This window comes from Saccopteryx bilineata, chromosome 8, assembly GCF_036850765.1.
Source record: "Saccopteryx bilineata isolate mSacBil1 chromosome 8, mSacBil1_pri_phased_curated, whole genome shotgun sequence".
NCBI classification, from domain to species: Eukaryota; Metazoa; Chordata; class Mammalia; order Chiroptera; family Emballonuridae; genus Saccopteryx; species Saccopteryx bilineata.
In genome coordinates this window covers 76,317,309-76,344,145 of record NC_089497.1, presented here as the reverse complement: position 1 = coordinate 76,344,145, position 26,837 = coordinate 76,317,309, and the positions used below count along the sequence as shown (strand labels likewise).

The following is a 26,837-nucleotide window of genomic DNA, read 5'->3' as shown; positions in this document are numbered from 1 at the left end:
ATTCTCTGTTTGGATGACCGATCTAGAGCCGTCAGCGGTGAATTGAGGTCTCCAAGTATGATTGTATTTTTGTCAGTTTTTGTTTTAAGATCAATAAGTAGCTGTATTATATATTTTGGTGCTCCTTGGTTTGGTGCATATATATTAAGAATTGTTATGTCTTCTTGATTCAGTGTCCCCTTAGCCATTATGAAATGGCCATTTTTGTCTCTGAGTACTTTTCCTGTCTTGTAGTCAGCATCATCAGATATGAGTATTGCTACACCTGCCTTTTTTTGGATGTTATTTGCTTGGAGTATTGTTTTCCAGCCTTTCACTTTGAATTTGTTTTTATCCTTGTTACTTAGATGAGTTTCCTGTAGGCAGCATACAGTTGGATTTTCTTTTTTAATCCATTCTGCCACTCTGTGCCTTTTTATTGGTGAGTTTAATTCGTTTACATTTAGTGTAATTATTGACACTTGTGAGTTCCCTATTGCCATTTTATATCTTGCTTTCTGTTAGTTTTCTGTCTTGTTTGATCCTTCTCTTTCATTTTTCTATCTTTTGTTTTTATTTGGTTGTATTCCATACATCTTTCCTCTGTTGCTATCTTTTTTATGTCATGTGCTTCTGTGGTGGTTTTTTCAATGGTGGTTACCTTTGAGTAATGAAAAGGGTCCCTACCCTGTTCATTGTAGTGAACTATTTTGTGAGTACTTTTGCACTCCATCGTCCTTTGCTACTGTTAATCTCCATCTTCTCCCCCTCTTTCTTTTTGTTGTTGTCACAGTTTAAATTTGGTTTTATTGTGTTCTTGGTGGAGCTTTTAATTGTGGCTCTGTTTTTTTTTTGTTCTTTGTAGCTGATTGGAGAACCCCCTTTAGTAATTCCTGGAGTGGGGGTTTTCTGATGATAAATTCCCTCATCTTTTCTGTATCTGTGAATGTTTTTATATCTCCTTCATATTTGAAGGATAGCTTTGATGGGTATAGTATTCGTGGCTGAAAGTTCCTCTCTTTCAGGACTTTAAATATTGGGGTCCACTCTCTTCTAGCTTGTAGAGATTCTGCTGAGAAATCTGATGATAATCTAATGGGCCTTCCTTTATATGTTGTATTCTTCTTTTCCCTGGCTGCCTTGAGAATTTTTTCTTTGCTGTTGGTTTGTGTCAATTTCATTATGATATGCCTTGGAGTAGGTTTGTTGGGGTTAAGAAAACTCGGAGTTCTGTTTGCTTCTTGAACTTGAGGCTTTAGTTCTTTCCACAGGCTTGGGAAGTTCTCATCTATTATTTGTTTGAGTATGTTCTCCATTCTATTTTCTCTCTCTTCTCCCTCTGATATACCTATTATTCTTATGTTATTCTTTTTGATGGAGTCAGATAATTCTTGTAGGGCTATCTCATTTTTTTTAATTTTTGAGTCTCTTTCTTCTTCTCTCTGTTGTGCCTCAAGTTGCTTGTCTTCTATTTCACTAATCCTCTCTTCTATCTGACCTGTTCTATTAGCTAACCTTGTTACTTCGTTTTTCAGCTCGTGAATTGAGTTTTTCATCTCTGTTTGGTTTGTTTTTATAGTTTCAATTTCCTTGGTAATATATTTTTTGTGTTCATTGAGTTGTTTTCTGAGCTCCCTAAATTGCCTTTCTGTATTTTCGTGTATATCTTGGAGGATTTTTAGGATTTCTATCTTGAATTCTCTGTCATTTAGCTCCAAGGTTTCCAATATATTAAATTTTTTCTCCATAGATTTTTCCTCATCTAGCTGTGTTACCTCTCTTTCTTTTGTATCCATGATATTCAATTTTCTCTTCCTTAATGGCATCTGAGGGTGGTTTTGTTGATAGTATTAATGAGATTTAATAAAGAATAAAAAGTTAAAAAATAAAAAATCGAAAGGAGTTGTTTTTTAAAAAAAATTAATAAAGAAAAATAAAATAAAATAAAAATTTTAAAAAAAGGAAATTATTCCCCCCCCCCTTTTTTCCTCTCCTCTCCTCTCCCCTCTTTCTTGAGAAAATCTTGTAGTGAACTGTGAATTATAACAAACAATGCCTGTAATGGAGGGCCTGAATTGGGGAAAAGTAATAAAGGGGCAAAAAAAAAAGAAAAAGAAAGAAAAAAGAAGGGGGTATGGACCCACAAAAAGCAAATAAGGAAAAAATTTGGGTCAAGAATAAAATGATTTGATTTTAGGTGTTGGTTGTCTAAGAGTTATGATGAGAGAAATAAGAGGAAATCAGAAAAATGGGGGGACAAATTAAAAAATTCCTATTGTATTTAGTGGAACAAGAACTAGATAAAATGGAGAGCCAGGGATGGGATCACTGCTAGTGAGTTAAAAAGGTGAAGTAAAAAAACCCCAAAATGCCACAAACATAAGTTTGAGTCCCAGATAAGATAATTTGTTTGTTATTGAGGTTTGAATGAGAGGAGATGTAAAGGAGAAAGGAAGAAACTAATATAGAGGGAGAAAAGAAAGAGAGAGAGAGAAAAAAGGAGGGAACCACTAAAAGAAGAAAAAAGAGGAGAGAGAGAGAGAGTTAAGGGTTTTGGAGTGCAACCCTCATAGAGAGAAAGGAAGAGGAAAGAAAAGATAATGGGAGATGTAACACTTATGGGTAGTGTAGTTCAAGGAGAGGAGAGAGTAAGACTGGCAGAGAGTTAATTGGCCAAATTGGAGGAGGAAAAAAAAATATCAAGAATGAAGATAAGAGAAACAAACGAACAAATATAATAAAATGGGATAGGTTATAAAGTCTGCAGATTATTCTTGATTTTGAGAGGTTATCTTCTTGCTTTTTCTTTTCTCTCCCTCTTTCTGGTCAGTGACTCTGTACCCCGGGTTCTGCCCCTTTGGCACGCTCAGGTAGAGGTTTGCAGTTGATAAGTCTCTATGGCAATGTCATGTATTGTGCTTTAGTCTCATTGGCAGTCGAGGCTCATTAGCATTTATAGGCTCCGACAGTGAGAGAATCAGTGTTCCTGGAGCCTTTCTCCTAGTCTTTCCTTCCTCAATTAGTAGCCTGATAATCCAGCTATGGGGTTGCTGCTGCCTCTGCCTGGATAGTAAGAGGCTCAAAGAGCTGGCAACTCCCCACTCTATTTCCACTCAGCACAGGGCTCTGGGTAAGGCTCAGTCAGTCAGAGCTGCTAGCATAATCAGGCGGGGTTTCCGCCCACTCAAAGACCTCTGGCTCTGCCACTCTGTCCAGTAACACAGGCGGGCGCCTACTTCCGGGGCGCTTGGAGGAAACTCTCGCTCACTATCTGCGCGCGCAGACCAGGATATCCGGCCAGCAGTCTCACGCTCTGAGTGAAACCCCCAACCACATGGAAAAGTTGCAGCGTTGGAATTGGCTCTCACCCCGTCCCCGTGCGCGGCTTTTGCAAGGCGCTGGGGTAGCCCGAGATTCCGCTTTGGCCCACACAAAGGCCCCTGACTCTGCCCCTCTGTGCGATAACACGGGCGCGCACTGCCGAGGCACTCAGAGGAATCTCTCGCTATCTGCGCGCGCAGACCAGGATATGAGGCCGGCCGCATTTCCCTCTGAGTGCAACCCCCATCAGCACGGAAAATTTCCACCATTGGAATTAGTTCTCGCTCCCTCCCAAGGGCGCTGGGGCTGCCCAGAGATTCTGCTTTCAGCCCACAGAAAGGCCTCTGACTCTGCCTCTCTGTGGGGTAACATGGGCACCCACTCCCGGGGCTTAGAAAGAAATCTCTCGCCCACTAACTGCGCATGCGCCGACCAGGAGATCGGGTAAAATGGCTGCCCCGCTTGTCTTTCTTTGTTTGGGTTTGGCGTGAGTGTTAGCTTGTATTGCCCGGGTTGCCACAGGATCAGTTTTTCCTCAGCTTGGATCTCCGTGCCACAGCCTGATTCAGCCGTTTGTGCCGTGGCCTGGATCTATTCACCCCCTTTGCCTGCCTCAGTTTCTATATTCACAGTTACCAGAGAAAGCCGCCCTGTTTAGGTTAGTGAGGAAGGCGGAGCATTTCTTACTCCCTTTTTCCTTCAGTGTTTGGTTATATATTTAGCCAATTTTTCACTCGACCATACCTTCGGGTGTATTGCAAAGCATCTGGAGGCTCCAAGGATAGGTTTTCCTGTTTCTGGTTGAAGATCTTGTTGAGTTTTGGGGGACATTTATCGGTATCGCTTCCTACCCTGCCATTACTCTGACATCATCTGAATTTTTTTTTAATTCCAATTTATAAGGGATCAAGTTTAAGGAGCTTTGATATAAACCCTACATTTTTCAAAGAAAATCTCAGAAAATATTGGGGAATCCACACGGGTGAGTGGTGGCCAGCTGGGGTAGCGAGCTGGGGAACCTGGAAATAATCAATGATAGCATCTCTCGGTGCTCCTGGCAATGAGAACAGTGAGCAGCCCACATGAGTGAGGGTGGAAGGGAGCGAGGAAGGACAGGTCATGAATAAATGAGGAATAAAAGCCTCTCTATGATCCTCTTCCCATAATGGGCCTGTTCCTCCAGAAAACAGTGAGATTTGTATAAACTACCTCATAAAGAGAACTTTAAAATAATAGTAGTAAGCTAATTGGTTAATTTCACATCTAATAACAAGATTTATAAATATTTTACCCCAAAACCTTTTGGAAATATATTAAGTATATACATACTCTCACACTTCTATCAGCAGTCAAAATATTTAACAACCAGCCCAAAATATACCAACCAACCAGAAGAGATGCTCACCATAAACACCAGGAAGGCCATCCCAGAGCACGAAGGTAAATAAACATTCACACAATTAAATATACACACAACTGCACAAATACACCAGACATTTCTTCTCTCCCTGCAAAGTTCCTTAGTGAATTCTACTCTGGTTTCTTATTTAAGCAACAAGAATGACTAGTGATAAAAATCTTAAAGAAAAATCTTAAATTATTCTCATGTATATTAGGGGTGTTTGTGTGTCTGTTTACCCAAAGCTTTAAAAAATGACTTAAGAGTTTCTTTCTCTATTTTCAGCCTCCTATTTGTCCTTCCCTCTCTTTTCAGGCCCAAAAGACCACCAACTCCCACACCGCTGCAATCCAGAGCTCCCTTCCCAATCTGGAAAACCAGACGAGGTCCCATGCTGCTCCTTGGCGCCTGCCCAGCTGCAGGCCTGAGCATGGCTTCCTTCCATCCTTCTAACCAATCTCTCTATGCGCCCACACCCCCAGCAATTTCTTACTTCTTTTCTGTCTTTTCCTCCAGATCTTGCTTCAAATCCAATCCTCTACTCATAAGTTTTTTACAATATTTATTTCCTTGTCATTCTGTTTTTTAAAAATTCTTTGGAGAATAGCAATTTTAGGATGTTCTGAGGCTCTTGTTGTGGAGCCAAAGCTCACCCCATTTTTCAATGGGGACATTTTTTAAATACCTCATGTCAGTCACTCTCCTGAATAATTTACGTATGCATCTCATTTAACTATTACACTGCCGGGAAACATCATTTCCACTTTGCAGGAAACTGGGAATCAGAAAGGCCAAAGAACGTGTCATTAATCACAGAGCTAGCAAGCAGTGAAATCGAGCTTGAACTCAACCATTTGCCTCCCATCTCATTTTCTTTCATACCCAATGTTGCTGCTGTGCAATAAATGACAGCAACAGTAATAATAACCATCCGAATTTATAGAGTCCCACTTTGATTTGACTAATATTTTTCTAAACTCACTCAAGTGTTTACCCATTTAAGAAAAGAAAGCTGAGTCACCACTCCATATCTTAACATTGCTTATAAATCTTAAGCCAACATCCTAAGGAACCCTAAGCTTGAGGAAAATATCAACCAAAATAATTTCTATTACAACAGAGGGTATATCAGATCCCCAATGTATATTGCCATTTATTTGAATTAAAGTTTCATTATGTATTCATGGAGTATTATATTAAAAGATCAGTGATGATCAGTTGGTGGTTAAATGGGAAAAACAACAAAACCAAAGCACTATGTTAAGAGGTGAAAGGATCGTTTCCTTTCTGTAGCTGTAGAGAGAAATAAAATTATTTACAGTAATAAATAATTTATTTATATGTAGAGAAGAACTTTATTTTTTGAAGAAAGAATTCCTGTTGTAAATGATAATAATTTATATTTTAAAAACACAGTATATTTTTTATTGTTGCTTTGAATATGCTCCTGAGGTTGATTTTTTATCAAACTGTTTTTATATTATCAGCAAATGGCCAAATACAGTTGTTTCATGACAAAAGAGAATAGGAGGGCTTGGGCTACTTGTTTCAGCAAGTTTGGGGTTGGGGTGTGTGTATGGGTGGGTGTGTTGGGAGGCAATGGGCACATGCTGGGATCTAACTGCACTCAAGCAAGTTTGGAGGGGGCTCCTCCTGGCCTCCCTGCTCTGGAATGCATGGGCAGTGACTTATTTCCACCCCTCTATGGGTATACTGATTAACTGTGAATCTCATATAAGACTCTATTATTTTCCATCTCAGAAATTTTTACCAAAAAATCAGGGACCACGACCTCTTGGACAAAAGGAAAACTGTCACAGCACTGAAAGCAGGAGAGGACCGGGCCATTCTCCTGGGACTGGCCATGATGGTGTGCTCCATCATGATGTACTTTCTGCTGGGAATCACACTCCTGCGCTCATACATGCAGAGGTAACACCATTGGGTGGTTGGGATGCTTGTCTTTTGTTTTCCTCCTTCTCCCTCCTCCATAGATTATTAACTCCTCTTCCTCCCCTTCTTTCCTAATAAGAACTTTTTAAGCAGGTCCCGGCACATAATATGTTGCAATAACTTTGTATAATAACAATGATAAAATATCTCCATGTATAAACTCCTCTGTGTGCCAGGAACTTTCCATATATTACTTGTTTAATTCTCAGAACTATTCTACAAGGTAAGTACAAATGTACTCATTATAAAAATGGCAAAACTGGGGCTGAAGATAGAAATAATTTGCCCAATGTCACACAGCTCTAGTATGAGGTAGAGCCAAGGGTCAACCCACATCCCACTCATTCTAGGGCCCTGCTCTTGCCTCTTCCCACCTCTGTTTATTCTCTACCCTCATTCACTTTCCATCCCCATTCCACTTCTCCATCCCACACATCAGTGGTTCTCAACATTTAAACTTCCTGAGAAACTTTGAAAAATACTGGTGCTTGATCCCTACCACCATCTTCCCAGAAGTCAGATTTAATTGGTCTAGAGCAGAAACCAGTCAACAGTATCCTTTAAATTTCCCCAGGTGACTCTAATATGCTGTCAAGGCTGAGAAACACTGCTATGCCCCAACTTGAAAAGAATTACAGATTTTGAAGACTTTTGGTTTTAATATTTTCCCATGGTTTACTGAACAGATAGGGAGGCAGCTGCATCCTGAGAGTTTATGTGAATTTCCCTGTGAGTAAGCCACAGCACCCCTACCTAACTCTGCCCATAAATTAGACACTTTGAGCACAGGAGAGCCCAGCATTGCTCTAACTAATAGGGAAAGTCTCACATCGTTTCGCTTAAAGAGATAACAGCCTTTCAAATGAAAAACTGTGGTTTCAATCCAAAAAAGAATCAAACTATTTTGTGGCATTCAGTTCTCCACCTAAATTAATACTTCCACTTTAGAAGCAAACTCTAGCTGAAATACAGTAATTTGCTCAAATTAAGGCATCTTCTTTCCCATCTGTGGCTTCTGTGCTGTTTCTTGGATGCCTTCAGCTGTCTCCTCAATGAAAGTGCTGATTCCTCAGGCCTCAGTGTTCAGTGATTCCAAAACCACTTGCAGATCCCCACATCTGCTCAGAACCAGCTAAGGATTTTTCCTCCTTGGATAAGCAAACACTGACCACCCATGGTCTCAGAAAATATAATTTGCCCCACCAGGGGGGTCAGGGCTACAATGCTGCCTCTGGCATAAAACTGAACATGAAAAGAAGGGCCCTGTCAATGCACATCCAGCAAAAGGAAGGGATGTTAATCTACAAAGAAAAGATACTGTCTTCTGTTCACTGTGGTGAACTGGGTATGGCTTATACCCAGAAGCAAAATATTGATTGTTGGTGTGTTACTTCCTAATGACAAATGTTACCTTGATTATAAAATTATAAATATTCTAGAATAAAAAGCTGATGAGCAGCTGGAAGATTTTTTTCTTTTATCTTTTTAACTGAGAGGTCCGAGGGCATGGACATGAACCCAGTATTCAGCCTCAAAGGTCCTTTTTTTCCACTGAGCTCACAGGAGGCAGCACCATGGAACCTGCCTGGGCCTTGGAGAAATCCAGCATTGGGTGGAATGACAATTTCCATCACTTGCTAGCTGTGTTACTTGATGTCTCTGACCTTCAGTTCACTCTCCTTTAAAGGGAATTAATACCCAACTTGTAGGGCTGTTGGGAGGACAAGAGAAGATAATGTACATAAAGCAATAATTAGGATTACAAATGATGCACAATTGCTCTTGGTATAATCAAAGAGTGGAGTTATCTTTTCTCTATTAGAAAGACCTTAAAGATAATACACTGCTCACAGATATTAGGGAATCGGGGAACGTGCAGATACTCCAGTGCTTTTAGCTTTTTGTATAGTGCATTTTCACCAATGAAATAAAAGTTAGTTTTGCATCTCATTTGCATAATTGAACTTTCTCTGACTTGTTTGCTTTTCTGATGTTCTTGTTTAATAAAAAAAATCAAATGCTTCTTTTTTATATCACTTCATATTCACTTTGAAATATCCCCTAATTTTTGTGAACAGTGTATATCCCTCTCTTTCCATCTGTCAGGTTGGACCTCAAGTCCCTCCACTCTTTTGTCATTCCCTTCCTCTTCTCCCTTTTACATTTTCTGCCGACAAACTGGGCAGACACTGATGAGGGGAACTGGGGTATGTCAGGAAACTGCTTACAAGGTAGAAACACAAGATGAGTGCGGGTTGTGGTGTAATAAGACGCTTTATGCTTATCAGTGAATTTGACATAAGGAAAGAAATAAATCAAGCATTTGAAAATATACTATAACCAATGGTAGCCATTGGAAGAGCTCTCAGGTGACAGTTAAAGTCTACACTTGTATCACGGTTTGCCTGAAGCTGCTTTATTCAGAGGCATAAATTTGAGCAAATAGTTGTATTCTAGATTTGGATGAGATTTTTCAGACAAAGGCAATACAATTCGCTTGAATTACGCCTTCCTGGCTGTGAGCTCTTTGGCCCTGTGTTTACTCCTGCCGTCTCTCCATAGCGTGTGGACCGAAGAGTCACAGTGCACCTTGCTGAATGCATCTATTACGGAAACATTTAATTGCTCGTTCAGCTGTGGCCCGGACTGCTGGAAACTTTCTCAGTACCCCTGCCTTCAGGTGTACGTGAACCTGACTTCTTCAGGTGAAAAGTTCCTTCTCTATCATACCGAAGAGACGATGAAAATCAATCAGAAGGTAAGCCTCCTGCAGAGCTCCCATGCCCAGCTCATCTTTCTCTCTCTCTCTGAAGTTTCCCTGTGCCAGCATTTCAAAGGAAAAATGCCAGCAGGAAGCAGGCCCTGCCTCATCTCTACACAGAACTTACTATTTGACTCTGGCCATGGAAATAGTTATTTTCTGTGTGTGAAGTTGTGGACAGATCTTTCCCCCATTTTGTGGCAGTGCAGATCTACCCTGTATGTCCAGTTAGAAGAGTAATCATGTCCTCATTTATGTACAAGTGTTCTGAGTCTATCGAGTAAATGCATATCTTAGAGTTGTACAAGCCAAAAACCAGATATTTGTCCTATGCCTGGGAGCCGTGAGGTAAAGCTATATTTTGCTTTTCCACAGTCATTGTCACTTAATCCTGTGGTCTTGGGGATGTAATTTAATAGTTCTGAGCCTCAGCCTCTTTTTCTCTGAAAAGGTCAAAACAATGGCTGTCTTTCAAGGTCATTGTGAGGATTAGAGCAGAGAATGTGAGGTCCGAGCAGAGCATGGTGCCCAATACAAGGGAGGCTTTCAATCCTTGGTCACAGTGTGTACGCTTGCGTGTCTTCCTCCATACATATTACGTCCATAGAAGCTGGATTTTTCAGCACTGATATATATAGATGATAGATAGATAGATAGATAGATAGATAGATAGATGATAGATAGATAGATAGATAGATAGATAGATAGATAGATAGACAGATAGATATTCAGATTCATGCAGTGGGTGTTCAATAAATGTGCATTGTATTAAAGCCACACATAAAATTGGCAGATATGAGGTCTGGAATGATCAGTAAAGTGCTAGCAGAATCAACCTGTCATTATCAATTTTTGTTTGTTTTTTTCTTTTGTTTTGTTTTTATAGAGACAGAGAGAGAGTCAGAGAGAGGGATAGACAGGGACAGACAGACAGGAAGAGAGAAATGAGAAGCATCAATCATTAGTTTCTCGTTGCGCATTGCGACACCTTAGTTATTCATTGATTGCTTTCTCATATGTGCCTTGACTGCAAGCCTTCAGCAGACCAAGTGACCCCTTGCTTAAGCCAGCGACCTTGGGTCTAAGCTGGTGAGTTTTGCTCAAACCAAATGAGCCTGCGCTCAAGCTGGCAACCTGGGGTCTTGAACCTGGGTCCTCGGCATCCCAGTCCGACGCTCTATCCTCTGTGCCACCGCCTGGTTAGGCTCATTATCAGTTTTAAGTTATTTAGTTTTGGATTTATGGGAGCAATTTCAATGGCCAGAGTACTCTTATATGCCAAAACAGCTTGATACCACTCCAATAGGCTACGTGGCCCTCATTACCCAGATGCAACCGTCACAAATGCTAGCCTTACTTGTAAAAACTCTTCATTACAACTATCAGCATTTAAATGACATAGATTGTATACATTGAAAAAAATGCAGTAGCATTGAAGTTTGATACTATAATATAGACTTTATTTGGGGATATTTTGACACAAAGTAAGAGAACCCACCCTTCATTTTCATTGCAATCACTTAAAAGAATTCTTGCAATTATCTCTGAGGATTCAACATAATGAATATTTTAGAAATGTCATTTGAAAATGTCTGCTCTGATTTTCTTTCTTTGTGACAGCCACAAACAATACCAGTCCTCACGCTGTTCTGCAAATCTATAAATCTCCTCTCCCACAAAACATGTGTTTTTCAAGATATTCCCTCAAGTCAGATTTTTAAATCAAAGCTGACCTGTAACAGCGAATGCCTATAAAACTTACAAATCTTCATGGAATTGGAAATTAGCCAAAGTCGAATAAGCATCAAAAAGTGGGACATATTTTCTTTTCCTCATTTTGATATTTTATCACTACAGCCCTGTGAATGCATAAACAGGATTATAAACAGGAATTGGACCTACCATAGATAGTCTCAGTTAAAAATTTAAGGCCAGTTTCTTGTCTGCTGTCAGCAAATAGTAGGTCATCTTTTGGTTTATTTGCCCCATTACCTTGTTTTTAACTGTGAACTATAACACACATACAGAAACATGCAAGAAATGGAAGAATACAGCTCAAGCATTTATTACAGCGATCTCTCTGTAATACCATGAGGGAAAAGAAATAAAACATTTCCTGCACCACAAAATCACCCTTCATGCCTTCTCCCAATAACCATAGGCTCTGCCCCCTGCCAAAGGTAACACACTTCCTAATATCTTGTCAATTACTTTCTTATTTTTCTTTGTAGTTTTATCACCTAAGCATATATGCCTAAACATTGTATTTAAGTTTTGCCTTGTTTTTAAATATTGTGTAAATGAAATCATACAGAATATTTTTCTTTGTGTCTGGCTCCTTTCACGCAACACTGTGTTTGTTAGAGTCACTCCATTGGTGGTAGTCCATTCATTGTTATTAATGTATTATATCTCATGATATAAACATGCCAATTTATTTACTCACTCTATAGTTGATGGACATTTTGAGTTTTCTACAGTTTGGGACCATTATAAATAAATCCCTTGCTGCAAGCCACACATTTCTATCAGGTATAAACCTAGAAATGGCATATCTATATCATAGATCTAGTTACTATCTCTTAGTTTTTCCAAAGTACCTTCACCAATATATACTTTCACCAACCCTGTGGGTATAAGAATTTTTATTGCTCTAAATCCTCACCAATACTTGGTATCACCTGTAATTTTAATTTTAGCCAATATGGCAATATTTGGGGGAATTCTCATAACTAATGTTGTCAAGTGCATTTTCACTTACTTACTGGCAATTTGGAAATCCTCTTTTGTACAATGTCTATTCAAGTCCCTTGTCCATTTTACTATTGGATTCTTATTCATATTCATTCCAGGAATTCTTTTTTTAAATTGTGTGTGTGTGTGTGTGTGTGTGTGTATTTTTCTGAAGTAAGAAGCAGGAAGGCAGAGAGACAGACTCCCACCTGCACCCAACCAGGATCCACCTGGCATGTCCACTAGGGGGCAATGTTCTGCCCATCTGGGGCATTGCTCTCTCGCAACCGGGGCCATTCTAGTACCTGAGGTGAAGGCCATGGAGCCATCCTCAGCACCCAGGCCAACTTTGCTCCAATGGAGCCTTGGCTGCTACAGGGGAAGAGAGAGATAGAGAGAAAGGAGAGGGGGAAGGGTGTAGAAGCAGATGGGTGCTTCTCCTGTGTGCCCTGGCTGAGAATCAAACCTGGGACATCCACACGCCAGGCTGATGCTCTATCACTAAGCCAACTGGCAAGGGCCATTCTAGGAATTCTTTAAATTTAGATATAAACCTCCACTGGTTATATGTCTGTCAAATATCTTCTCTAATTATGTGGCCTTCTCATTGTATTAATGATGTCTTTGAATGAAAGTTTATAATTTAATACAGCCAAATGTTATGTTTTATTAGTGGTTTTTTTTCTTGTCCTGTACAAAATCTTTACCTACCCTGAAGACATGAAGTTATTCTCCTAAATTATCTTCTAGAAGCATATTGTTTCTCTTTTCACATTTAGAGTACAATCAGCCTGAAATTGATATTTCTGTGGGAGTCAAGATTTTATATGAACATCCGTATGCCCAAGTCCATTTATGAGAAGACCAACCTTTCCTTTCCCAATTATTTTTATAATCCCATTTCCCTTTCTATTTTCTTGGAAGTTACCTGTTCTGTTGCTATTATTTAAGTGTTTAGCCTAGAAGTTACAATTTGCAATCTTGACTAATCAAAAACATTAATCATTTTAACTCTATTTATTCTCTTCCCAACTCATATATTTTCAATTTTCTATATACCTTAAGCTCATATAGATATTATTATTTTATATATAGTAGATATTAATTTATACATGTCCCCATGATTTTCCATTTTCATTATTCTCATTCCTTTTTTTATATCTGCTCTTCCATCAGAGGTCATGTTGCTACTGCCTGAAGAACACTCTTTAACAAGTATTAAATAATATCTGCTGTAAAGAATTATCTCAGCTTTCATTTGTTTGAAAATATTATTTCATTTTCATTCTTAAAGGATACATTCACTGAGTATAAAATTCTAAGTTTTCTGTTATTTTGTTTCTTTACATTAAAAACATTTTATTGTCTTCTGGTAAATATTTTTACCATTTAGAAATCAGCTTTAAGCTAATTGCTGCTTCTTTGAAGGTAATCTTGATCTAGTTTAAGAATTTTTTGTTTGATTCATAGTTTAATTATTATGTACCAAATTGTACATTTATTTTTATTTAGCCTGTCTAGTGTTCCCAGGGCTTCTCTCCTAGTACCTTGATGTTCCTTGTCAATTTTAGATAGTTCTCAGTCATTATCATATCCAGTACTGTCTTTGCTCTCAGTGTCTCCATTTCTCATCCTTGGACTCTAAGCTGGACATGGTAGGTTTTCTCATTGTATCCCCTGTGTGTCTTATTCTCATTTTTTTATTTTCCCTCTTTTTGTCTCTGTGCTTTATTCTGGATATTGACCTATCTTCTAATTCACAATTATTTTCTCAGCTCTGATAAATCTATTGTTATACCCATCCTTTGAGTTCCTAATTTCTCTTAGTGTAATTTTTATTTCTAAAACATCCATTTGTACCTTATTTTATAATTTTTAGTTTTATGCAATATTCTAATTCTTATCTTTTAAATCCTTCAACTAAAAAGTAAAATTGTAGTTATTTTAAAGTTTACTGTGATGACTTAAATATCTGAAAGTCCTTATGTGCCTATTTTATTTTTTCTATCTTTTATTTTTTTCATGTTGTATAATGTCTGGTTAATTTTTATTAGGTTCCAAATATCATATTTGCAAAATTAAGCATAAAAGTAATTTTAAGCCTAGGATGATGTCATATTTTTCAAAACTTATTACCATTTGCTTCTGCCAGGCCCCTGAGTGTATTAGCCATTCATGATCACCTCATTCTGACTTCATACATTGAGATATTTAAGTCTGAACTGAAGTCCCTGAGAGGATCTGTTTACTTCAGGTTTGCCATTACTCCTATGCTGCAGCCCTTAAGAGCCCCGATAAGAAGTAAATGGGGGGGGTCATCAGGACCCCACTTGATAGCACCTAGCCCTGCAAGGCTTTCAAAAATACCATTCAGCCTTCTAGGCTCTCAGCACTCTTCTGAAATCAGCAGATGCTCCCAGGACAAATGTGACACCAAACATTGGCTCACCTTTGTGGCGTGGTAGTTTTTCATTCTCTGGATAGCTGTCCTCTGCTCATAATCAGAAATATACACATTGAAAATATAGTTATCTGCATGTCAGAAGGCCATTGAACTGTGATCTTAATCCAGCATGAGAAATAGTCAAGATATTCTTGGGGGGAGATTAAAACACTCTCAGTGTGGATCTCCCCTTCCTGATGCCCTCCCCCAAGCTCACCAAAAATAATAGCCTTCCCCATAGTCACTGAAAAATGGGCATAGTGGGGGTATAGCTCAGTGGTAGAGCATTTGACTGCAAAAATGGGCATAGTTTTATATATTAAGATACCTAAGGCACTACTGACAATGTTTGACTTGAGACAACAGGGAGGCAAAGACTATTAATCAAGCCAGCTGTCTACATCTGTATAGAAAACATCCAAAAGGATTTTATTTTTAAATTTTTACGCTCACTATATATTCCTGTTCTTTAGCCTATAAATACCGTGCCAGCCTCTTGTCAACATTAGAGCTAAAGCTGCTTAAGCTGATAAGCTGGCGGGATTAGTGGAGCAATTGCCTGACTAGCCATCTCTGGGAGCTGCAAGCAGGCTCAGGGGCCCCTGCCTTGCCCGGTCACAGTTCTCACTAGAGTCATAGACAGTGGCTAAGTATCAATTCACTATGGTTGTTGAATTCCTCAGTGCTGATCTCCTTTTGGAGTTTAAAACTTGTCCGCCCACCAGGGCTTCTTCAATCATACCCATCTGGTTTGAGAGTGAATTTACAATGAATTTTGGTACAAAACAAGAAAATATGTGCATTTTTTGGTATGTGGTACAATGCCATATATGTGGTATTTTATTTATAACTGTCATGGGGAAGATAGCTTTTTTTTAGATGGAGTATAAGTTTTTCAAAATAGCAAGTTATTTACAACTCCAGACTCAGTATCAGTCCTCATTTTGTCACACATTCTGAAGACTTCTGGGTTCAATCCTGAGAACATGACTATCTAGAACAGAGTTTCTCAATCTCAACACTACTGACATCTAGGGTGGAATAAATCTTTGTTTTCTGTAAAGGTGGATGGGGCCTGTTCTGTACATTGTAGGATGTTTAGCATTCTCCCCAGCCTCTACCCACTAGATGCCTAGCATCTTTCTCCCTCCAGCTATGACAACTAAAAATGTCACCAGACACAAACCAGTGTTCTAGATTTTATTTAGCTTTGTGCTTGGATGTGGTGAGAGCATGAAATCCTGAGCAAAGCTTGTACTCATTGAGTTCCTCTGCACAGCGTTGGTAGGATTAGAGGATAAGGGAAGAAAATAAAGTGGAGTTGAGAATCTAAATGGAAAATAGCAGGGACCCAACATTTGTAACTGTCTACTATGAACTATGTGCCCAGCACTATGCTAAGAACTTAATAAAAATTATCTCATTTTGCCCTGGCCAGAGAGCTTGGTTGGTTAGAGCATCATCCAGAAGAGCAGAGGTTATTAGTTCAATCCCCAGTCAGGGCACATATAGGAACAGGTTGATATTCTTGTCTCTCTCCCCCCGCCCCACCTCCTCTTTCTCTAAAATCAATAAAATAAACATTAAAAGAAATTTTTTAAATTATCTGACTTAATCCTGACTAAATAGCCAGGTAATAGCAGCCAGACTTTGTCAAAAGCTGAAAATGTGTCAGGCATAGTATAGTAAAATAAATATTTTACATGAACTCATTTATTTAATTATACCAGAAATCTCCAGTACTAGGCACCACTGTTATCTCCACTTCACAATAATGAAGCTGAGCTAAGAAAATGAAATAATCTTCCCAAAGACACACATTCACTAACCAGGTCTGAATTAAAAATCTAAGTCTCTTTACCTCATCATGCTATCTCTGGAAGAGAAAAACATCATAACATTTTCTTGAGAAAGGAAAGATAAGAGCTCTGAAAAATCTTAATTCCATGAAATATTTATTCTTTGGATGGTATATTTCAGTGTGCAGCTGAGAATCCATGACATTCCATCATATTTCAATAGGTACATAGGATCGAGTTAAAGGCCATAAGCAAAGAACTGAATTATCTGTGATCCATAGGGAAGGTCAAGTGTGTATATTTAGTACCAGTTTACACACGGTGGATATTAAACAGACAGACATGCTCCCTGAAAAGGAGGGAAAAAACCTGCCTGGGAATTTGACACATGACACCTTCATAATTAACATCTTAATTTTAGGGATATTTATTAAACATGTGCTGAAACTACAATGGACCACAGATTCAGAATTGCTTTGCCTATTGATGATGTTTAGTCCCTGCACACCAAAACTGAATTCTAGAACAGCTAAGGGCAAATTTATGCATAAAAGAAAAGAGAAATGTGCCTGAAAGAAGCTCTTACTGAGCATCAAGAACAGAAGCAGGGAGAAGGAGCCGACTTCTTTCCCATTTCCAGGAAAGAGGACCAAGGTGAAAAGCAAGGTGGATTAAATATCTGACTTTCTCTGGGCCTAACTGAGGACATCATGAGCCAGACAGCTCTGTGAATGAAACTCCTCTGGGTATTGGCTAATCCCAAGGCTCCATGCGGCTTCTATTTCATTAGTGGATTTCCTAGGTCTTTTAAGTGTCTACTCCAAATCAAGCAGAAATGCCGTAATAATGTGAATGTTCTGGAAGACACAAAAAGAAAAACCTCTCTCAGGAGGACCTTGTTCAATACTGAAAGAAACCGTAGTCCATAGCAGAGTGTGAATACTGTTTTCCTTTCATGTACCAAACATTTCTAACAGTACTGCTTGCCAAAATCAAGCAGACACTAGCAGTGCAGACTACACAGGAGGAAACTAAATTATGTGGGATTCACGTCATTATAGAGTAGGAAGTCTCAAAAGGCAAAGAACGTAGCACCCCAATTTACCTCTCAGCACCTCTGTCCATCACTCATAGTCAAAGAACTCAAAAGCATGGAATACAGTTAGGGGCACAGTAGCCCAAAGCTGCCAGCGGTGCCCTCTGTATTCTCTGAATATAAGGATGATGCTTCCTTCTCTGGTACAGAGCCTGACACATTGTCCACACTTAATAAACACATGCACAATATTTATTGTTTGAGGACCCTATAAATGTTCCACCTGAATTGGGAACCAAGAATATTTACATTTCACATGAGCAATGTTCTTATTTATTTATTTATTTATTGTCTCGTGTGTGTGTGTGTGTGTGTGTGTGTGTGTGTGTGTGTTTATCTCATAGGCATTGTGAACTAGAATATTCTGGCTGCTAAAGCATTCTGAGAGCACATGTGTGGCCCACCTCTGTGAATGGGTCCAATCTTGACTGAAAGTCTGTGTAGCCTCATTCCTGGTGCCATTCCATCACCCCCCCCCCTTGTTTTGTATCTTTTTCCATTTTCTCTCTAATTGAGCTATCTTATATTGCTTATGTTTTGGATACCTGTGACTAGCACACTACCTAGCACATTGGAGATGATAATTGTGATGGATTTTATTAAATGTATAACCCCTTTCTGAAATAAGACACCCTCCTTTATACAAAAGAGCAATCCTTTCTCCGAAAGTGACCCTGAGAATCAGTAGCTCCCTTCCTACCATCGTAAGTAAAAGGAGGCTGGCCAGTGCGTCTGCACTCCCTGCCAGACAACCCCTCCGCCCTCCCTCCACTCCTCCCCACACCTTTTCTTTTCAGGTGAAGGCCTGTCATTTCTGACTACTCACAGGCCTTCAAAGCATGTCTAAGCAAAGACCAAGAGGTAGTTTCTCAAAACTTCTGTCTCTCATGAAAATAAAAGTAACTCTATTGATATAAAAAATTCTGGGAGTGAGCCTGAGAGAAAAAAAATTCAGTGACTTTCCAAAGAATTGGGGAGAAGAATCAACTGCTGGATCTTCATTGCCCCAGAAGGCCCAGGACAGTCAGGAGAAGGCGATGGGACCCTCGTGTCCTCAGCTGGAAGAGGAATGGTCATGTCATGGGGCCACCTCTGTGGTTTTCAATACTGCTGAGAATTTAAGGGATTTGGAAAAGCAGAAAGGTTTATTAACAAAATTCAGGATTAAGAAGATAGATGTAAGTCTAAATCTTCTGCCCAATGCCTGTCTCAGAGGTTTCCTAGGTTTATATATTCATATGTTAAGGCACAAAAGAATGACCTATTGCCATAGTAAAAAAATATATATATATATAATAATAATAATAAATAAGAAGAAAATATAACATTTTTTATAAATTTTAATGGGGTGACATTGATAAATCAGGCTACATGTGTTCAGAGAAAACATCTTCAGGTTATTTTGACATTTGATTATGTTGCATACCCCTCACCCAAAGTCAAATTATATTCTGTCACCTTCTATCTGGTTTTCTTTCTGCCCCTCCCCTCCCCCCACCCTTCCCTCTCCCCCTGCCCCAGTAACCACCACACTCTTGTCCATGTCTCTGAGTCTCATTTTTATGTCCCATCTATTTATGGAATCATATAGTTCTTAGTCTTTTCTGATTTACTTATTTCACTCCGTATAATGTTATCAAGGTCCATCCATGTTGTTGTAAATGATACGATGTCATCATTTCTTATGTCTGAGTAGTATTCCATAGTATATATGTACCAAAGCTTTTTAATCCACTCATCCACTGATGGACACTTGGGCTGTTTCCAGATCTTTGCTATTGTGAACAATGCTGCCATAAACATGGGGTACATTTCTCCTTTTGAAACGGTGCTATGGTGTTCTTAGGGTATATTTCTAAAAGTGAGATAGCTGGGTCAAAAGGCAGTTCTATTTTTAATTTTTTGAGGAATCTCCATACTGTTTTCCACAGTGGCTGCACAAGTCTGCATTCCCACCAGCAGTGTAGGAGGGTTCCCTTTTCTCCACATCCTCGCCAGCACTTATTCTGTATTGTTTTGTTGATGAGCACCATTCTGACCGATGTGAGGTGATATCTTATTGTGGTTTTAATTTGCATCTCTCTAATGATTAGTGATGTTGAGCATTTTTTCATATGCCTATTGGCCATCTGTATGTCCTCTTTGGAGAAGTGTCTATTCATTTCTTTTGCTCATTTTTTGACTGGATTGTTTGTCTTCCTGGTGTTCAGTTTTACAAGTTCTTTATAAATTTTGGTTATTAACCCCTTATCAGACATACTGTCAAATATGTTCTCCCATTATATAGTTTGTCTTTTTATTCTATTCTTATTGTCTTTAGCTGTGCAAAAGCTTTTTAGTTTGATATAGTCTCATTTGTTTATCCTGTCTTTTATTTCACTTGCCTGTGGAGATAAATCGGCAAATATATTACTGCGAGATATGTCAGAAAGCTTATTGCCTAGGTTTTCTTCTAAGATGCTTATGGTTTCATGGCTTACATTTAAGTCTTTTATCCATTTTGAGTTTATTTTTGTGAATGGTGTAAGTTGGTGGTCTAGTTTCATTTTTTTTTGAAAAAATAACATTTTGATTTGTACTTATGTGTTGTGTGTAATATTATTATTCACATGTTGCTTTGTGTTATATGTCACGCAGAGTCTAAAATTTTAAATCTTTCTTATCCCATTACCTCCCACTAAAAATATAAAATGATCTAAAAATGCCAGGATTTTTATCTTTCCAGTCTATATTACATTTTCCAGCCAAGTGTAGTTCACTTTGTAAATTTTCATTTGTTAAAATCCATTTTATGTAGTCTAAACCAATCACATCAAATTATCCTTCACACATATGATGAAATCATAAGATCACTAAATTTTCACCACTAATTCATACCAGCCTCAGAAACATATACATGGCTATAGTTTCAGCCACAGAAACAGAAGTCTAGAATTCAAATATATGATTCAGCATATTGTCAAATCTTCTGGGACACAACAGCAAGGAGTAGAAGACAAGAGCCATCAAACAGTACTGTTCCTGTGAAAACCATGTAACTAGTAGTTTTTCCCTGCTTAGAGTTTTCATAGTCTGTTATGTACACTTGGTTAAGGACTTTAGAAGATCATGTGGACAACTGTGATATCCCAATAAGAAAATATTTCAGGAAAATTTATTGAGGCTTTAAATAATTATCATTTAATTGTCACATAACCCCTGCCAGGAAGGCTTTATTAATCCCATTATATAAAGAAGTTGATTCTGAAAAGCCAAGTGACCAGATCTCCTGAATACAAGTCAGGGAAGGTAGGCTACATGATATGTTCATTATCACAACAGAGAACCCGTCAACAAGAAAAGCAAAGAAAAGATTGACACAGGGTAGAGTTTCCAGGGATCAGTATCAGACTTAGTGGAAGGCAGCTTATGTGTGTTAAAAGGTGGCAGGTAGCAAGGTTAGAAAAAACTAAAAACACATGGGCAAAGGAATCTTTTCTCCACTAGTAAAGTGAATTCCATTTATATCATATATGCCACGGGCACAGGATCCAAGTCCAGTCATATATGTAATATGCCCCCTCTGGCCAGTCCAAATGTGTACATTTGAGACCCTGATCACTTGAAACTATAATAAGCAGCTTCTGTATTACAACCTTGCTAGATGGTATCAAAGGTAATTTATATCTCATTTAGAAGAAACTTACCTAGCATCAGAATTATTATTTGGCGAACAAATGTTTCTTGAAAAAAATTTAAAAACTATATCAATTCACAAGAACAAAAGAGAAGAAAAATGTGTATTTTTAATGGAATGCCAGTTTTATGAGATCATTTTAATAACTTAGTACTCTTAGCCACTGAATCTACTACGATAAGCTGTCTTGGCACACAAATATACAGAAGAAGCCTGATGCATTCATAATCTAAATTGACTGTGTTTGAATTCAACCACAAATGGCTTATCTGTTATTTTTCTTTTTAATACTTTGCTTCAAAAAACATTTTTAAAAATTTAAAGGTATGATCTGGGTATCATTGAAGAAGGAAAAAATATATATTCCTTTACTGCCTTAAATCCTTTTGATCCAGAATGCATCCAGCTGTTAGAACAGAGGCTTCATGGCAGCCAAAGGCAAGTTTTCATACTAAGTTATAACTCACCGTGAAACTGCTTTCTTGACCCTTTACTGTTGCTAGTCCCAGCTCTCTGCTGTACTCATATTTATGAGTGTACTCACATTTAGTCTTTGCTGATGAGATTCGAAGGGGTCAACCAACTCTTGTTATGAAAACATTACTTTAAGCCGAGTATACAATAAAAGCTGGCATGCTCATCCTCCATTCTTAACTAATCGAAGCAGTATCCTGTGTTTATAGTCAGAGAATCCAATAATTACAGCACAGCATACGAAGCAAAGTACCAGCATACCCACTAATAAAGTCAGGAGAAAGAGTGAGCCAAACATACCCCATTAGCAAAACTCACTCCATTTGTTTTATGGTTTCTTCCTATGAAATATACAAGTCTTAAATCGTTATACAATTCCAGGGCCCTAACCCAAAGCTCCCATCAATGTACATCAATATTCACCACCAGCCCACCTCATCTGAGTCTCTACATACAGTCATGTGTGTTGTGCACTGTACAACCCTAGGAGTGTCAGTCACATTGTAAAAGCCATAGATATGATTATGTATAATAACAACATAAGTTAGTAATAGCAGTAAAATGTGCTTTTTTATAAAATAAAATCAGTATTATGATCATTTTCACCAGAAAAATAACAGTCTTGAAGAGAGGGCATAGTTTTCTAAATTACACTAAGACACTATAGATTAGCAATGATCTTGTCACAAACCAATTTAATTCATATAAGTCAGTTCAATTAATTATTTAATAATTTGTATAACAAGAGACAGGAATTTTTTACCCTATTGGGATACACCATACTATAGAGAAGAGGAAAAGTTAAGCAAAGATTCATGAATATCCCAGAAAAGTGACTTAAATCACCTTTTCTCTAACTTTATAAAAAGTTAGATTAATTGTTACATGAGTTTTGTCACTGCTCATTTACAAACCAAGAAGAGGGTCACAGGGATTTTATCTCCTCAGAGACTGCTTATTAGTAGAAAAATGTGTTCAAAAATATATTCAATAAATAATATTTTTAAAACTACAAAATTTATTAATTCTATCTGTATTTAGAGAAGAGAGAGAGAAGAAGAAAGGAGGAGAGGAAGAGGGGACAGAGGGGAAAATATAAAGGGGAGGGGCAGGGAAGGAAAAGAGATACAAAGAAAGAAATCAAAGGACATAAGTGTGTAGAAAGCAAGAAAGGAAAGACATATACAGTTGTCCCTTGCCATAGTATGGTTCACTTTCTGCGGTCTCTCTGTATCACAGATTTTTAAATTGTATATATCTAATTTTGTATCACCGATTTTTTGCTATATTATTGGATTTTGCAGTATATAGGTATTTTTACATATTTATTATTTTAATTATTTTGTGGTAAAATAAGCATTTTCTAGCCTAAAAGATTGAAGACAATGTACAAAATATATAAGAATATTAATTAAAACATATTAAAAGAATAGTCAATCAAAATAAAATACATAGCATACAACACATAAGTAGACAAAGACTCACGTGTATAGAAAATGCAGCTACGGCAGCTTCCACTTGAGCTAGTTTGCCCATGTGAGACCATACAAGGCACACTATTAGCTGAAGTACTTGATGAAGTGGCACCGTCAGAAGAGCTGTAATGCTCTTCTTGGCTGTGCAGTACATTCATCTCTTCGTCATCACCTTCATCGTCATCAGTACTACACAGCTAATTCATCATCATCTTCATCATTCAAGTTATAGTATATTCACTGGTGAGTACCCATGTAGAATTTTATATATTGTTAAAATTACATAGGTTTGAGTGTAGAACGTGTTTAAGAGCATAGGAAGTATTTATAAGAATGTGGGAAAGGTTAATAACAGCATGGGAAAGGTTTATAAGAGTGTGAGGAGGGTTTATAAAGCCTTAAAATATATATAAATAATAAAATAAATATAAGGTCATGACTTGGTGGATTTTCACTTATCACAGGGTTCTGGAACCTAACCCCTGCAATAGACAAGGGACCACTGTACAAGAAATATGGCAAGAAAGATATAAATGTGGAAAGACACTGTAGGTTCTCAGATGGGTGCTAGAGAAGAGTAAACTTGATTTGAGATTTGGTACTCTTTTAAATTTTCTAGGTTTATGAGAAAAAATTACTTCATTATGCTAACTGGGCATGAAACATTCATTATAGCTCTTCAGTATTTCTACACTTGACAATAATGTTCTTTGTCAGCAGTTTACCAGGGGCGTAAATGTCTTCTTGACCACAGTAGTTTGACTAAGGAGATTTAGCTGAATAAATTAAGCCAAGCCAAAAAAATAACAGAAACTATTGTATTTTCCCTGAGAGAACTGGTAGCTTTTGATTTTATGTGGACAGCTGTGGACAGTCAAAAAGCAGATAGGTTGACATTCTGATTCCGTGGAAAACTGTGTTCAATGGAGAGTAATTGAAACCCACTATGCTGGCCCTGGCTGGTTGGTTCAGTGGTAGAGCATTGGCCTGGGGTGTAGATGTCCCAGGTTTAATTCCCAGTCAGGGCACACAGGAGAAGCGACCATCTGCTTCTCTATCCCTACCCCTCCCACTTCTCCCTTTCTACCTTCCCCTTCCACAGCCACAGCTGGAGCACATCAACCCCAGGTGCTCAGAATGGCTCCCTGAAGCCTCCCCTCAGCTGCTAAAAATAGCTGGGTTGCGAGCATGGCCACAGATGGGCAGAGCATTGGCCCCAGCAGGGGGTTTCCCAGTGGATCCTGGTGGGGCACATGCAGAAGTCTGTCTCTCTATCTCCCCTCCCCTTTGGAAAAGAAGACAAAAAAAGTAAAGAAACTCATTATGCTTAGCAATGGCCAAAAGAGTCCACTGATGTTATCCAATATTTAAACTTATATGGGCGAGCTATCAAAGTACATCTTGGTTGGATACTGAAACATTGTTTTAATCAATGTGCAAGTTTCCAGTGTTTCTGGAAATACTGGTTTGAATATGAAAAGAACAATCATCATGTTTATGTCACAGATCATTAAGTTGGCCTCAATACCCCACCCCCTCCTAGTACCAGACACAGACACACACACACACACACACAGTATCTTCTGGTAACCATTTATCTTCTTCCACAGTGCTCCTATATACCTAAGTGTGGAAAAAATTTTGAAGAATCCATGTCCCTGGTGAATGTTGTCATGGAAAACTTCAGGAAGTACCAACACTTTTCCTGCTATTCCGACCCAGAAGGAAACCAGAAGAGTGTCATTCTAACCAGACTTTACAGTTCCAATGTGCTGTTCCATTCACTCTTCTGGCCAACATGTATGATGGCAGGGGGCGTGGTGATTGTTGCCATGGTGAAACTCACACAGTACCTCTCCCTGCTCTGTGAGAGGATCCAACGGATTAATAGATAAAAGGAAAATGGATGAGATAATTTTCTTTAAAGCTCAAATACTGTTTTCTTTCATTCTTCACCAAAGAACCTTAAGTTTGTAATGTGCAGTCTGTTATGAGTTCCTTAATATATTCTTATACGTAGAGCAATAAGGCAAAAGCTGTTCTATATGCAAACATGATGTCTTTATTATTCAGGAGAAGAAATAACTTTTTGGGTTGGTTGGTTGTCTTCATCATCTTGTTTTAATAATACTGGAACTAGTAATTCTTTCTCTAGTTCCAACAAAATCAGGCTCAGTTATTCATTTACAGAGAGGTTCGTGGAGTAATGTAGGCAATATCAATGTGATAATGTCTGCGTTCCGAGTTGTCAAATATCTTGAAGACATTTCTGTAATATTTTTGTTATTCTTTGTTTACTAAAGCTGAAGCCAAAAATATTTTTTTCTTTTCTTACTCTAAACTGAGCCCCATAGCAAGTGAAGGGACCAGATTTCCTAACTAAAAGATATTAACACATTTTCCTTGTATTTCTACCATATCACTGTAAAGAAGGCAAGACACCCAGTCAGCTATTTTCCTTTTATTACTTTCTATTCATAACTTTAAATTTTTCTACCTGATTTCAAAGAAAAAACCAGAAAGCTGTTTTCATTAACCAATTCTACAGTATTTTCCTGTGATTTAAATAGAAAATGAACAGAACCCTTTTCCATGTGAGACCCTGCTACTGTGTGAGGGGATGACACAAGGACTTTCATTACATGTGAACTGACTGAATGTTGAATAGATGCTTTATTATAATCCAGGAAAGTCAATGTTACTAAGTTATTTGTGTGAAAATCTTCATTCTATTCCAACTGAACTGTTAAATGGTAAAATTTGGATTCTACTTGCTGGTCAAGACTAGAGAACTTATTCCAGTGGGTAAATCTATTGTGATAAATTAACATGCTGGAATATTGCTTTTTGGGAATTTATGTTTAAATTAATGAATGTGTAATCTCTCTCTTTCTAACATGTGTTCTCTGTTGGGATTTTAAAGCTATATGCACAGAATATTTGTCTCCTCTATATGTTTTATTTTTCTATTTATAATGGCCCTTTTTGTTGCTAGATTTTATACATAGATTAGACCATTTTTTCTTAACACACACTTGAACTGAATAACAGATTTAAAGAAAGCCTTTGTTCACATTGCCATTCACTTATTTTGTTTGGAGGGTAGGGGTGGGAGTGAGGGATTGGTTTTAAACAAAAACATTCCATCTTTTATTTAACATAAATATCAAAAGACAAACATCATTTTCATCTATATTTAAATACTTTTTTGTAATGTAATTTTCTAGGTATTGCAAAATTTTACAAATCATGTCTGTGGAATGAATGGTGAAACTAATCTGATGAAGTGAAAGCATTCTGCAATATTGTAATTTATAGTTTGAGTTTTCATAAGCAAATAAATCCCTAGGGTATAATCAGGACTTCAAATGTGTAATTAAAATTTTTTAAAAATACATTGCATCAGCAAGATTTGAATACTTCTTGCATTCTAAGCTGACAAGAGATGGTAGTCTAAACACTCATGATTCGTTATCTTTTAAACTTAGTTAAACAGTTTTTAAAGAAAGTTCTTTTGCAACACCCAAACACAAATATACAATAGTATGAATATTTGGAAAATATGATGGAAAACTCAATTCCTACTTCACCTTAAAACATAATTCTGAAGACAACAGAGAAAGGCCTTTGTGACTATGGAGCCATAATTTGTAATCTTTAATGTTCTTTGAGCCTCCCTTCAAGGGATATGTGTGAAACATATGTAAATTAACTTTTAGATGAGTTAT

The 26,837-nt window shown here is 37.9% G+C and overlaps 1 protein-coding gene across 5 annotated transcripts in view; it reads left to right on the top strand.

Moving 5' to 3' along the window:
* Positions 1–26,540, top strand: part of KCNMB2 (potassium calcium-activated channel subfamily M regulatory beta subunit 2) — a 299,201-nt gene extending 272,661 nt beyond the window's left edge. For all 5 annotated transcript variants that reach the window (XM_066241101.1, XM_066241099.1, XM_066241102.1 and 2 more), the window contains exons 3-5: positions 6,461–6,631; positions 9,215–9,410; positions 24,720–26,540. In XM_066241101.1, coding sequence (XP_066097198.1) covers positions 6,461–6,631; positions 9,215–9,410; positions 24,720–25,004 — 652 coding nt within the window. In that variant the 3' untranslated portion in view covers positions 25,005–26,540. The remainder of the gene's footprint in view (positions 1–6,460; positions 6,632–9,214; positions 9,411–24,719) is intronic.
* Positions 26,541–26,837: the final 297 nt, after the last annotated feature.